Genomic DNA, 13,173 nt, shown 5'->3' on the forward strand with positions numbered 1-13,173 from the left:
GCTGAGCTGTATTTGTCCGTGCTTGCACTGACTGGTTGTTAGCATAATTAGCATGCTTGGAGGAAAAGTGCCGTTTGATGTTATATTCCTTTAAAACTGCAACAGTTTCTTTGCAAATAAGGCATACAGCCTTTGATCGGACTTCAGCAAAAAAATACTTAGTTGTCCATTCTTTATTGAACACCCTGCACTCACTGTCCACTTTTCTTCTTTTAGGACCACTCATTGTAAAGTTTTATCCTGTGTTCTCGAGATCATCAGTGGCACGGGCGCCAGAATGACTTCCATGGCACGCGCTGCACCACTCTGCAAATGTAATCTCGCGTGAATACGACTGACTGTAAAGACGGATCTCTAGAACACCTGTCTACGTGATAACACTGACGCTTATAGTTTATAGATCTGCTCAATCGTGTTTATATGATTGTCTTCCGCGGGCCGGATTAAAAATGCCAATGGGCCGGATGTGGCCCGCGGGCCGTAGTTTGCCCACCTCTGGCCTAAACTACTCGTGTGGAGGAAGAAAAATGCTGCCTATGACCCCAGGAACACTGTGCCCACCGTCAAGCATGGAGGTGGAAGCATTATGTTTTGGGGGTGTTTCTCTGCCAAGGGCACAGGGCTACTTCACCACATCATTGGGAAGATGGATGGAGCCATGTACCATGCAGTCCTGAGGGACAACCTCCTCCCCTCTGCCAGGAAGTTGAAAATGGGCCGTGGTTGGGTCTTCCAACATGACAATGACCCGAAGCATACAGCAAAGGCAACAAAGGAGTGGCTCAAGAAGAACCACATTAAGGTCATGGAGTGGCCCAGCCAGTCTCCGGACCTCAATCCAATCGAAAATCTATGGAGGGAGCTGAAGGTCCGAGTTGCCAAGCGACAGCCCACCAACCTTAATGATTTAGAGAGGATCTGCAAAGAAGAGTGGGCCAAAATTCCCCCTGATATGTGTGCTAACCTTGTGGTTAACTACAACAAACGCCTGTCCGCTGTGCTTGCAAACAAAGGCTTTGCCACCAAGTATTAAGTGCTTTTGGCTAGAGGGATCAAATACTTTATTTCCCTCAATGAAATACAAATCAATTAAAATATATTCTTTCAAGTTATTTTCTGGATTTTCATTTTGATATTCTGTCTCTCCATGTTAGAATACATCTACCATTAAAAGTATAGAATGATCATGTCTTTATTAGTGGGCAAACCAACAAAATCAGCAAGGGATCAAATACTTTTTACTCTCACTGTATGTGTGTAAAATATATATCTATCTCAGGGCTTTACATTAGCACCCGCCAAATGCGGGTAAAATTCGGCTTTGGCAGGTGGTTTATTCTGTGGTATGACAATATATTTTAATTGTAGTTTTCTCTGAAGGCATCTTATATAATAAACGCATTGCAATGTACTAGTGCATCTCAAAAAATTAGAATACCATGAAAAAGTTCCTTTTTTCATAATTTAATTCAAAAAGGTAAACTTTCATATATTTTATATTCATTACATGTAAAGTGAAATATTTAAAGCCTTTTTTGTTTTAATTTTGATGATAATGGCTTATAGCTCATGAAAATCAGAAATCCAGTATCTCAAATTATTAAAACATTCCCTAAGATCAATCAAAAAAAGGATTTACAATACAGAAATGTCCAACTTCTGAAAAGTATATTCATTTATACACTCTACTTGGTTGGGGCTCCTTTACCATGAATTACTGTATCAATGCGGTGTGGCATGGAGGTGATCAGTCTGTGGCACTGCTGAGGTGTTCTTGAAGCCCAGGTTGCTTTGATAGTGGCCTTCAGCGTATCTGTATTTTTGGGTCGGGTGTTTCTCATCTTCCTCGACAATACCCCATAGATTCTCTATGGGGTTCAGGTCAGGCAAGTTGGCTGGCCAATCAGACACAGTAATATGGTCAACAAACCATTTAGTAGTAGTTTTGGCACTGTGGGTAGGTGCTAAGTCCTGCTGGAAAAGGAAATCAGCATCTCCAAAAAGCTCGTCAGCAGATGGAAGCATGAAGCGCTCTAAAATCTTCTGGTAGATGGCTGTGTTGATTTTGGACTTGATAAAATACAGTGGACCAACACCAGCAGATGACATGGCACCCCAAATCATCACAGACTGTGGAAACTTCACACTGGGCTTCAAACACCTTGGATTCTGTGCCTCTCCACTCTTCCTCCAGACTCTAGAACCGTGATTTCCAAATTAAATGCAAAATGTACTTTCATCTGAAAAAAGGACTTTGGACCACTGAGCAACAGTCCATTTCTTTCTCTCCTTAGCCCAGATAAGACACTTCTGACATTGTCTCTGGCTCAGGAGTAGCTTGATATTAGGAATGCGAAAGTTGTATCCCCTTTCTTGAAGATGTCTGTTCGTGATGGGTCTTGATACACTGACACCAGCCTCAGTCCACTCCTTGTGAAGCTCTCCCAAGTTCTTGAATCAACTTTTCTTGACGATCCTCTCAAGACTGCGGCCATCCCTGTTGCTTGTGCACCTTTTCCAGCCACCCTTTTCAGCAATGACCTTTTGTGACGTACCCTCCTTGTGGAAGGCATCAGTGATCTTCTGGACAACAGTCAAGTCAGCAGTCTTCCCCATGATTGTGGTTGTGTGTACTGAACTAGACCGAGAGATACACTGTGTTCATACTGTTTTACTCAAACTCGAAATGAAATATTCTAGTATTTTGAGATGGGTTTTTTTATGTTTTTGTACTGTATGCCATACTGATTAAAATTAAAATAGAAAAATGCTTGAAACATTTGTTTGTGTAATGAGTCTATAATATATAACATTTTCACTTTCTTAAATAACTGATGGAAAATATTGAACTTCTTCACAATATTCTAATTTTTTGAGATGCACTAGTAATATTGCGTGCCGACAACTCCCATGAGCACCTGCATAAATATTCTGACATGCTCGAATTGTTTAGAACGTTCGTTAACGTCTCAGATAAAATCAGTGATATGGTTACCTGCGGTTAATGAACAAAGCGACAAAGTTGCTGACGACTGACAAGCGCACTATGTGGCGGCATATACCTGTAGCTGGAGTTTCAAACCCTGCTGCTCAGGAAAAAAGGGGCAGAAATGAGCAGGGCCGGAGCAGCATTTTAAAATCACTGAGGTCCGTGATGCGCCAAGCGTGCGCCGAAAATTTTTTTCGATATATTTAAATGAGAGGGGTGAATTACATGCCACACGAGATCTATTCCTGAAATTTCTTTTAATGGTGTTTGAACTGAATATCATCAGTTTTGAAAAAAAAAATCATGTATGTGGCAAGACTAAGAATAATTTAAGCTTGTTTAATGCTTTGATCTGACCCAAGCAGTGAGGACAAAAGAGACCCTCACCATGTAGCCTATAACAATCTGGCATCCGTTACACCTACACAAAAAAAAAATTCTGGGAAAAAAAAATCGGTATACACCACCATGTTTTAGGCAAAGTTATCCAAGGCAAACATAAGTTGAAACTTTCCACTCTATTGCTTTGGCTTATCGAATGATCTATTTTTAAAATCACAAACAAGGTAGCAGAGGCGATTCTAGAGTCTGTTGTGGCCCCAAGCAAAAATTTCCAGGGGGCCCTTCTGACCAGTGTTCATCAACCAATATGTTATAAATAATCTGACACCAACGAAAAATGTATGAAACCAAAGTTTTTTTTTTTTTAATTCCAAATGTGAAAATACAATGATAAAGAACAATAAAAAAAAAACAAAATAAATAAGCCCTCGGGCCCCGACTCTCGGGGGGGGCCCTGGGCCAGGGGGCCCCAAGCAGTTGCCTGCCTTGCCTGTTCACAAGCTGCGTGTCTGCAAGGTAGGCTACAACTGCGCTGCTTCGAAAATGTAAATTGAACACCTTGATGAAAGTGCGCTGATGGTTACCATGGAAACCCCGTGTCTCCTGCACTGCGTTCCTCCCCCGAGTCGCACGGTCATTCACTTTTGTGTTCTTGGTCTCAGAGCCGCGCGCACGAAACAGACACAGCAGACAGAATCAGTGTTTAACATAATTAACAATGCACTTTTTATGGAGAAGTTTTAATGTTATTCTTTTTTTTTATCCAGTTGAATATTTAGTGTACAAATGTATTTTCAGCTCTTAAAAATGACCGAGGTCCGGTAGCTGGCTATGGCCATGGAGATGAACAAGATGCTAATAGGAAGATAAGACAGTTGAATGACAAATGGAAGTTCGGGTGAGATTGGCTAGTTCATAGCAAAACCGAAAATACCCTGTACACATGTTCTCTCTCTCTCTCTCTCTCTCTCACTCTCTCTCACACACACACACACACACACACACACAATTAGACTATACATAATACTTGATAATACATATAATACTTGCATATCAAAACATCAAATGTTTTTCAATGATAAATGTTTTGAATTGGACTTTTAAAATCAGTTCAGTTGTACTGAATGTTATTTTTCATATTATACGATATTTCATATTGTAAGGGGCTTGAATTTTAGTTCAATAAACAGAATACTCTGTTTATATTTTTGTCTGAATTGGTTGCATGTTTTCATATAGGGAGCTACCTTAACAGCACTGAATACTTGAGTGCTACTGTAGAGATACATTATACACTGCCGTTCATAATTAAATCTACATCTTCCGAACTTTAACGTATCATGGTGAAGAAAAAAACTGCGATTTCCTGGCAACAAAATTGTGGCTAGTGAAAAGGCTGAATGGCTAGTGACTCGGGAAAACCACTAGTCACAGTGGCCGGTGAGCAAAAAAGTTAATGTAAAGCGTATATATAAAAATACACACACATTTTTATATACATGTGTGTTGAAACATGTAATTTCATTATTTTTAAGCCATTTTTGGTCAGCAACATTTCTTTACAAGTGCCTCAGACTTTTGCACAGTACTCTGTGTGTAATTTTTCTTTTATATATATATATATATATATATATATATATATATATATATATGCGCGCGCACACCACAGGCTTTTCTGCTTGACTGGTTTGCCCTCACAGGGGTTGACAGATGAAGTGGTGGGGTTGGTCAGTGGGACTGTCAGTCACAGTGGAAGGTGGGAATAAGGAGGTGTGGCACATACAAACATATGCCAGGTGCATAGGTGTGTGTTTAGTCTTGTTGGCTCAGGGTTTGTGCTTGTAGGATACGGGTTTAGAGAAGTTAAGGTCACTGTTTACAGCTGTCTTTTTTTGGGAGAGGTCATCATGAGGAGGTATAGGCAGGTGCCACGCTCAGATGCAGATAGAACCTTCAGATCCAGACGTGCTAGGGAGAGGACACCCGTCTTTTCCACACTGGGTACTGTGTGTGTGTGTGTGTGTGTGTGTGAGATTACTGCTTAAGTGTCTGATACGTGATTGATTCTAATTCTTTGATTTCTCAGACTTTTAATTCATAATGTAACAGTTTGATACAGCATGGATACACACCTGTAGATTTGGGGTATGTGTGTGTGTGTCCTGGGGGTAATTCTTTTATCTGTTTTTGCAGAAATTGGATAAAACCTTATCTTGGTATTAATAGTATTATAAATAATGCATCATGCATTCTCTCTCTCTCTCTCTCTCTCTCTCTCTCTCTCTCTCTCTCTCTCTCTCAATCTCATTCTCTCTTTCTACTTCTTCGGTGAGGGTATCATATGCTTGATAACGATCAACCCTATTTCCACTTCTCAACTTGCAATACCGCATAGAAACGCACACCATGTGGAAATACTAAAAGCTAAAATGAAGTTTTGTACTGATATTGCCGTGACCTTACCATATGCCTCAGTTGATCTGCGTTATTAGCATGTCACCTACTTGTGTATCATCTGAAATTGGTCATAAAACTGTTTTCACACAAAGTGGGGCGGGTGGTCACAAATACAACATGGCACATAACTCGAGGGTCTGTGATGTTTGAAATATTTTTGATCAATACCAAGTACTGTTAGTTCATGAATCCCTGGATTACAGGGGTTTGCATATTTATAGCAGTCAGCCGTATCTATCAGTTTCAAATTCTAATATTGTCATTCTCAGAAATTGAAACAAGTTTGTGAAGTTCCTGTCATCCTCGTCTAGAAACTAAGCTGTTATAACACCCTTTTCACATTTGCCTCTCCCTACACATCTGCAAATGACTGACCACAAACCATTGTTTTTGCATATGCCATTCAAATGGTTTCTTCCTGGTGGTTCCTGGCCAGACTGACTCATGGAAATATACTACAGGACTTTGGAAGTCTGGCTTGTGAGATTAATATTGTCATAACTACCAAACAGCATGCTGTGCAGCTATAGTATATAGTGGAAATGAACTGTGTGTGTGTGTTTTAGTGAGGGAGAGAGATGTTAAATATGAGAGGAGCTTGGTGGCTGGTTGGATACTCTCCGATTTCTTCTTTTCTCTTAATTATTAATTAACCATGCTCTCATACGCACTGAACTCTAACTTGTGTTGTCACTAATGCTAGTTATTTGTACAAAACTAAATTCAAATGATCAATTTTTTTTATTAATTTATATGGTTATGTTTTAGTATTAGTCTTCTGAAAAAAGGGACATTTTTTGTCATTTTAATCATTATTGTTTGTTTTTCCCCAACTAACTATAGACTAAAACAATCTAGTTGGTTAAGTTAGAGTTGAAGTCAGTTTAAAAGCTTGTTACTTCTGGTGCTCATTCTTGAGTCACAGATATCTAAGTGACTCCAACTATCCTTGTTGGTTTCCTTCTACTGCATGTACATGTGTGTGTTAAGACCTTGCAACAAGTCACAAAGTGACATGTGAGACAGTATTTGCAATAAATACCGCTGTCATACAGCCATCTGTCCTTGTTGCCAAGTGTCAAGAAGAATGGTATCAACACTATAGGATTAAATGGAAAGGTGGTCAGAGATGACTGTGGCACTGAGGGAAGCAATATTAACCCTGTTGAATGTAGAGACCGTGCACAGTGATACTCGGGTAGCAGCAGTGCAGACTTGCTGTAATGGTATGTGTCAGTGTAATGCCTGTAAGGAAGAGATGCTACTTATTAATTTGCAGGGCACGTTCGGTGCTGGGCAGCGAGCCCATGATGGGCCATGATGATCATGTCCATCACCCAGTGCGTCAGCCTCTGCCTAAATAAAGATGCCCCTCAAATTGTTTCGACAGACGAACAGCTGGCCTGAGGACAGGATGGCTGCCACCCAGTCTGAAAAGTACCACAGAGCACATACTGGGCATAACAAGGAATGAGCTACAGGCTTATCTTCATGGAACACCAGGTTAATTGATTGTTTTACAAAAATTTGGCGATATGATTCTGCAGAAATCCTTAGTTCAACCACAGAGGCATCTGACCATCAATACATGCAACACCAAGCTTATTAGTACATACAGTTTACTCAGTCTTTTGACTGAAATGATTGCTCGCAGAAGCAGTTTTCAGACACTCGTTTCAGTTCAGTGTCTTGCATAGGGTTATAAAGAGAGGCCTTAAGAGGGAGCGCCAATGCCAGCACTAGTGAAGTCATGGTGAAAGTTTATGAGCCCCGAGAAACCATTCTATGTTGCTGGAGCATGCGGCAACTGCAGCCACATACACCTAGTGTAGATGGGAATGTGCTGCTCTATAGCAGAGTCACCGGTGAAAAGGTAGTATTTTGAGAATTGAGCATGCGCTCCTGCCAGTCAAGAAATGCATTTGTACTACAAGAAGGGCACGCCTTTCTTTATGATAATTGGGGTCCAGCTGTAGGTCAAGTCCAAGGAGACGTCCCCATGGCTGCTATCAACAATTCTAAGATTCTTGACAGTAGCTGGTACAACACCTAGCGCCCTGGCTGAATCTGATTTGCAAGCATAATGTCAACCATAGTTTTTGTGACAAGTTGGCTAGCCTTCTCATAGATCTAACTTCTTAGCCATGAATTGTGTGGCTCCATTCCATGCAGTCTTTTAAACTGTCGTATGTATAAAATATACTAGTGCATCTCAGAAAATTAGAGTATTGTGAACAAGTTCAATATTTTCAATCAGTTATTTAAGGAAGTGAAATTAAGACATTCTAGACTCATTACATGTAAACTAAAAAGTTTCAAGCATTTTTCTATTTTAATTTTGGTAATTATGGCCTATAGTGCAAAAAAAAAATCTCAAAATATTTCATTTAGATTTTGAGTGAAACAGTATAAATACCATGCATCTCTTGGTCTAGTTCAGTACATGCAACCACAATCTTGGGGAAGACTGCTGACTTGATAGTTGTCTAGAAGACTATCATAGACACCTTCCACAAGGAGGGTAAGCCACAGAAGGTCATTGCTGAAAAGGCTGTCTGGAAAAGGTGCACAAGCAACAGCGATAACCGCAACCTTGAGAAGATTGTCAAGAAAAGTTGATTCAAGAACTTGGGAGAGCTTCACAAGGAGTGGACTGAGGCTGATGTCAGCACATCAAGAACCACCATGCACAGATGTCTTCAGGAAAGGGGCTACAACTGTCACATTCCTAATAGCAAGCCATTCCTGAACCAGAGACAACATCAGAAGTGTCTTACCTGGGCTAAAGAGACAAAGAACTGGACTGTTGCTCAGTGGTCCAAAGTCCTCTTTTCAGATGAAAGTAAATGTTGCATTTTATGGGGGCGCTGTGGCTCAGTCGACTAAGGCGCCATACCATAAATCCGGGGACCTGGGGTCCGATCCCTCCCCGTCTCTCTCTCCAGCTCATTTCCTGTCTCTACGCTGTCCTATCCAATAAAGGTGAAAAAAGCCCAAAAAAAATCTAAAAAAAAAAAGTTGGATTTTATTTGGAAATCAAGGTTCTAGAGTCTGGAGGAAGAATGGAGAGGCTCAGAATCCAAGGTGTTTGAAGTCCAGTGTGAAGTTTCTGCAGTCTGTGATGATTTGGGGTGCCACGTCATCTGTTGGTGTTGGGCCACTGTGTTTTATCAAATACAAAGCCAACACAGCATCTACCAGGAGATTTTAGAGCACTTCCTTCATGCTTCCATCTTCTGACAAGCTTTATGGAGATGCTGATTTCCTTTTCCAACAGGACTTGGCACCTGCCCACAGTGCTAAAACTACTATCAAATGGTTTGCTGACCATGACATACTGTGCTTGATTGGCCAGCTTGATTGGATGATGAAACATCCAACCCAAAAATACAGACGAGCTGAAGGCCACTATCAAAGCAACCTGGGCTTCAGTAACACTTCAGCAGTGCCACAGGCAGATTGCCTCCATGCTACGCTGATGCAGTAATTCATGGTAAAGGAGCCCCAACCAAGTATTTGAGTGTATAAATGAACATACTGTTCAGAAGTTGGACATTTTTCTGTATTGTAAATCCTTTTTTAATTGATCTTAGGAAATATTCTTATTTGAGATATTGGATTTCTGATTTTCATGAGCGATAAGCCATAATCATGAAAATTAAAACAAAAAAGGCTTGAAATTATTTTACTTTGAGTAATGAACATGGAATATAGGAAAATTTACATTTTTGAATTAAATTATGAATAACTTTTTCATGATCTAAATATTTGAAATGAACGTACGTGTGTGTGTGTGTGTGTGTGTGTGTGTGTGTGTGTGTGTGTGTGTGTTCGTTCATTCCCGGAGATGCTTTTGTGGGTTCTCCCCACCTTAATAGAAAATTTTCTGTGTTTATATATTTTTTAAAAGCCATTTTAGCATGTATAAAATCAAACAGATAAAGCAGCCTGATTTTGGGGCTGTGCAGTTAAATTTATATCTGTAAATGAATTTGCTCTGATAGGCTGAATCTGTGCATATGGATCAGTTACAGGTAGTCGTCGACTTACGACCTATGTGACTTATGACCGATTGACTTTATGACCGTCTGGTTATGACTGGCAAGTGTTTCCCAGCTGAGCTAGCTGTGCGTACGACAGTTTCCGCCCCAGCTTCCAGCAGCGCCTCTCGCCGTGTACAACAGTTTCCGCTCCAGGCACATGTGCAGTCTCTCTCGCGCTCCCTCACGCACTCCGTCATACAGTTTCCACCCCAGCTCCTGGTTTATGAAACGAGCAAATCCTCCCGCCAGCCCGAGCGCTGCAACAACTGATGATGACATAGATGACCCACAGCCAAGCACCAGTGATGCCAGCGATCACTAAATTTTGTATTTTGCTATGCTTTACATTTGTATTTTGCTATGTTTTCAAACTAAAATGTTTTCTATTTTTCACACCTGTATTTCGTATTTTTTGCTTTGCACATATTAAACGAATTGTACTGTACGCAGTGTAGTATGCAGTGTTTGACTTAAACCAAATAATGAGCCAAGGTAATGAAATAAGAAAATGTTGATAAAATAAGACTTTAAGATGATTACAATATCATTACACATCACAGTATACTTACGTTCATTTAATATAGGCTGACTTACGACCAGATCGGTTTACGACCGGTCAGTCGTAACCAAACGCAGTCGTAAGTTGACGACTACCTGTATAGATGCTAGCCAGTCAAAGCAAAGATATTTACAGAAATTTAGACTTCTTCAAAGGAGCTACCTCAATATCAGCCCCTTTTATCCTGTAGGGCTTTATACCGTGTTAAAAAGACAGAACCAGATTTTTTTTTTAAACTCAAATTTTACAAAATCATCTCCGGAATTAATATAAAATGTGTGGAAAAAGTGCATGGAACGTCCTGCTAACAACCCCAAATTAGAAAAAGTTGGGATGTTATGGAAAATGCAAATAAAAAAAAGAAAGCGGTGGTTTCTAAATTTGCTTTGACTAGTATTTCATCAGATATAGTATGAACCCAAGATATTTCATGTTTTGTCTGGTCAACTTAATTTCATTTGGTAAAGGTACAGTCACCCTTCAGCTCACAATGCTTTGCGATGGGTTAGCGCTGAAAAAATGAGACGTTTTAGTGACGATGCATGGCAATATACAGGCGAGCTAAAAGTTGTGGTCACATAGCAGGCGAACACTTGACTGTCACACCTTCGTGCACTTGAGCCTTACGCAGCTCGAGTGGCCACACTCGTTCAAGGAGCGCGCTGTGCACGCTCGCTCTTGGGACCCAGTTGTTATGGGAAACACCTGATGCTGATTTGAGCACAATCAGCACACACGTATAAGGACACTGTTTCACAGAGGCACAATGCGTTCTGAAGGATCCAAAGAATCCCTGAATGTAAATGCACTTTTCAGGTCTTGGTGAAGGTTAGGCTATGCTAAGCTGCTGTGTTGAAGCTCCTGCAAAGATTGGGGACATACATCTCGAGGCTTGAGAAAGGTTACCTGAGCTTCAGGAAGTATTCCCAAACCCATCTGCTTAGTTTGCTGATGAAAACATCGCCACAAAATTTCAATGCAGACGTTGAAATTTTTCACGACATTTTTGATCATTCACAAGGCGGAGACACACCAAAAAACAACTTGCGAAGCTCTGAGAACATTCGCCATGCATCACACAGTTGGTGGCGATGTTACTAATATATTTTTTTTTATTGTCAAGTATTTGCAAACCCATCGCAAGCTGTAGTGTGACCAGGGCCTAATATACATCCATTCCTGCGTTTCGGGCCTGCAACACGTACCAAAAAAAGTTGGGATGGGGCCAGTTTGGGGCTAGTAATGAGGTAAAACAAATAATGATGTGATTTGAAATAGATGACATCAACAGGTGATTGTAATCATGATTTGGTACAAAATCAGTATCCAGGAAAGGCCTAGTTTTTAAGGAGCAAAGATGGGCTGAGGATCTCCAGTTTGTCGCCAAATGCATGAGAAACTTATTGAAATGGTTTTTAAACATGTTCCTCAAAGAAAGATATGTACTGTAGATGGTAAACTATCATTAAATGATTTAAGGAATCTGGATGAATTTTGGTGCATAAAGCGCAAGGGTGCAAGCCTAAGTTGAACACCTGTGATCTCTGATCCCTCAGACAGCACTGGATCAAGAACCATCGTTTATCCATAGCTGGTATAACCACATGGTGTTGGGATTACTTTGGCAAACCTTTGTCAAGCGTTACAATATGGAGTTACATCCACAAATACCAGTTAAAACTTTTTACTGTGCAAAACGGAAGCCTTATGTTAACTGTCAAGAAGCACTGTCGACTTCTCTGGGCTCAGAGGCATCTAGGATGGACCATCACACCGTGAAAATGTGTATTGTGGTCAGATGAATTCCAGGTCTATTTTGTAAGAAATGAATGTCTTGTGCTCTTGACCAAAGACCAGAAGGACTATCCAGACTGTTACCAGCAACAAATCCAAAAGCCAGGGTCTATCATGGTAACGGATTGTGCCAGTGTCCTTGACGAAGGTAACTTGCACTTCTGTGATGGCAGCATTAATGCAGAAAAGTACATTGAGATTTTGGAGCAACATGTGCTGCCTTCAAGACTGTATCTTTTCCAGGGATATTTCAAAAAGATAACGCAAAACCACATTCTGCACACAATCACAAAGAGATTACTGTGGAAGAAGAGGGTGCCTGTCCCCAATAGTGAATGTGTGATGAATTTTGAAATGAAAAATATGACGACCCCATACTGTTGCACAACTCATGATCTGTTTGCAGGAAGAATGCGACAAAATAACACCTGAAACACTTCATTACTTGGTGTTTTCAGTCCCAAAACATCTTTTCAGTGTTGTGAGAAGGAACGGTAACGTTACAGAGTGATAAAATGTTGGGGCAGCAAAGCATTTTTGAAACTTGTGACAAGAATCTAAATGGAGAAGTGCATATTTTGAAAAACAATAAAATTCTTGAGGTAAAACATATATAATGCAATGTATTGTTTGGAGTGTAATACAGGTCAACTATTATTTACAAATCATTGTTTTCAATTTTAACTTCAATTTTAACTTTTGTCAATTTGCCTTGCATTTAAGATCTTTTCTATAGATGCTAGGATCAATTCCCTGGTGTGTGTAACCTGTGAAATTGTTTAGCGTGCAGCACCACTTTTTGTGAAGTAAAATCTGAGCCTGTTCACTGGTGTTCTCAGACTTTATTAATAAATGATATTGGGGACACATCTGCGTCCCAGATGTCAGTTGTGAGACTAACTATGGTGATGCTATTGAAACATTTTCAAGATGTACTTATCAGCGATGACTATGTCAGAAACGACATGTCAGTTTGGTAGCGGTGATCC

At 40.3% G+C, this 13,173-nt stretch overlaps 1 protein-coding gene across 3 annotated transcripts in view; it reads left to right on the forward strand.

Annotated features, from left to right (window-relative positions):
• Positions 1–13,173, forward strand: part of efr3a (EFR3 homolog A (S. cerevisiae)) — a 182,667-nt gene that overhangs the window by 44,279 nt on the left and 125,215 nt on the right. The window contains exon 1 of one of the 3 annotated variants that reach the window (XM_060905945.1): positions 5,204–5,332. The exons of the other annotated variants lie outside the window; for them this stretch is intronic. Coding sequence (XP_060761928.1) covers positions 5,239–5,332 — 94 coding nt within the window. The 5' untranslated portion in view covers positions 5,204–5,238. Of the gene's footprint in view, positions 1–5,203; positions 5,333–13,173 lie in introns of those variants that run through there. 3 annotated transcript variants of the gene reach the window in all.

The sequence above is a fragment of the Neoarius graeffei genome, chromosome 23 (genome assembly GCF_027579695.1).
Source record: "Neoarius graeffei isolate fNeoGra1 chromosome 23, fNeoGra1.pri, whole genome shotgun sequence".
NCBI classification, from domain to species: Eukaryota; Metazoa; Chordata; class Actinopteri; order Siluriformes; family Ariidae; genus Neoarius; species Neoarius graeffei.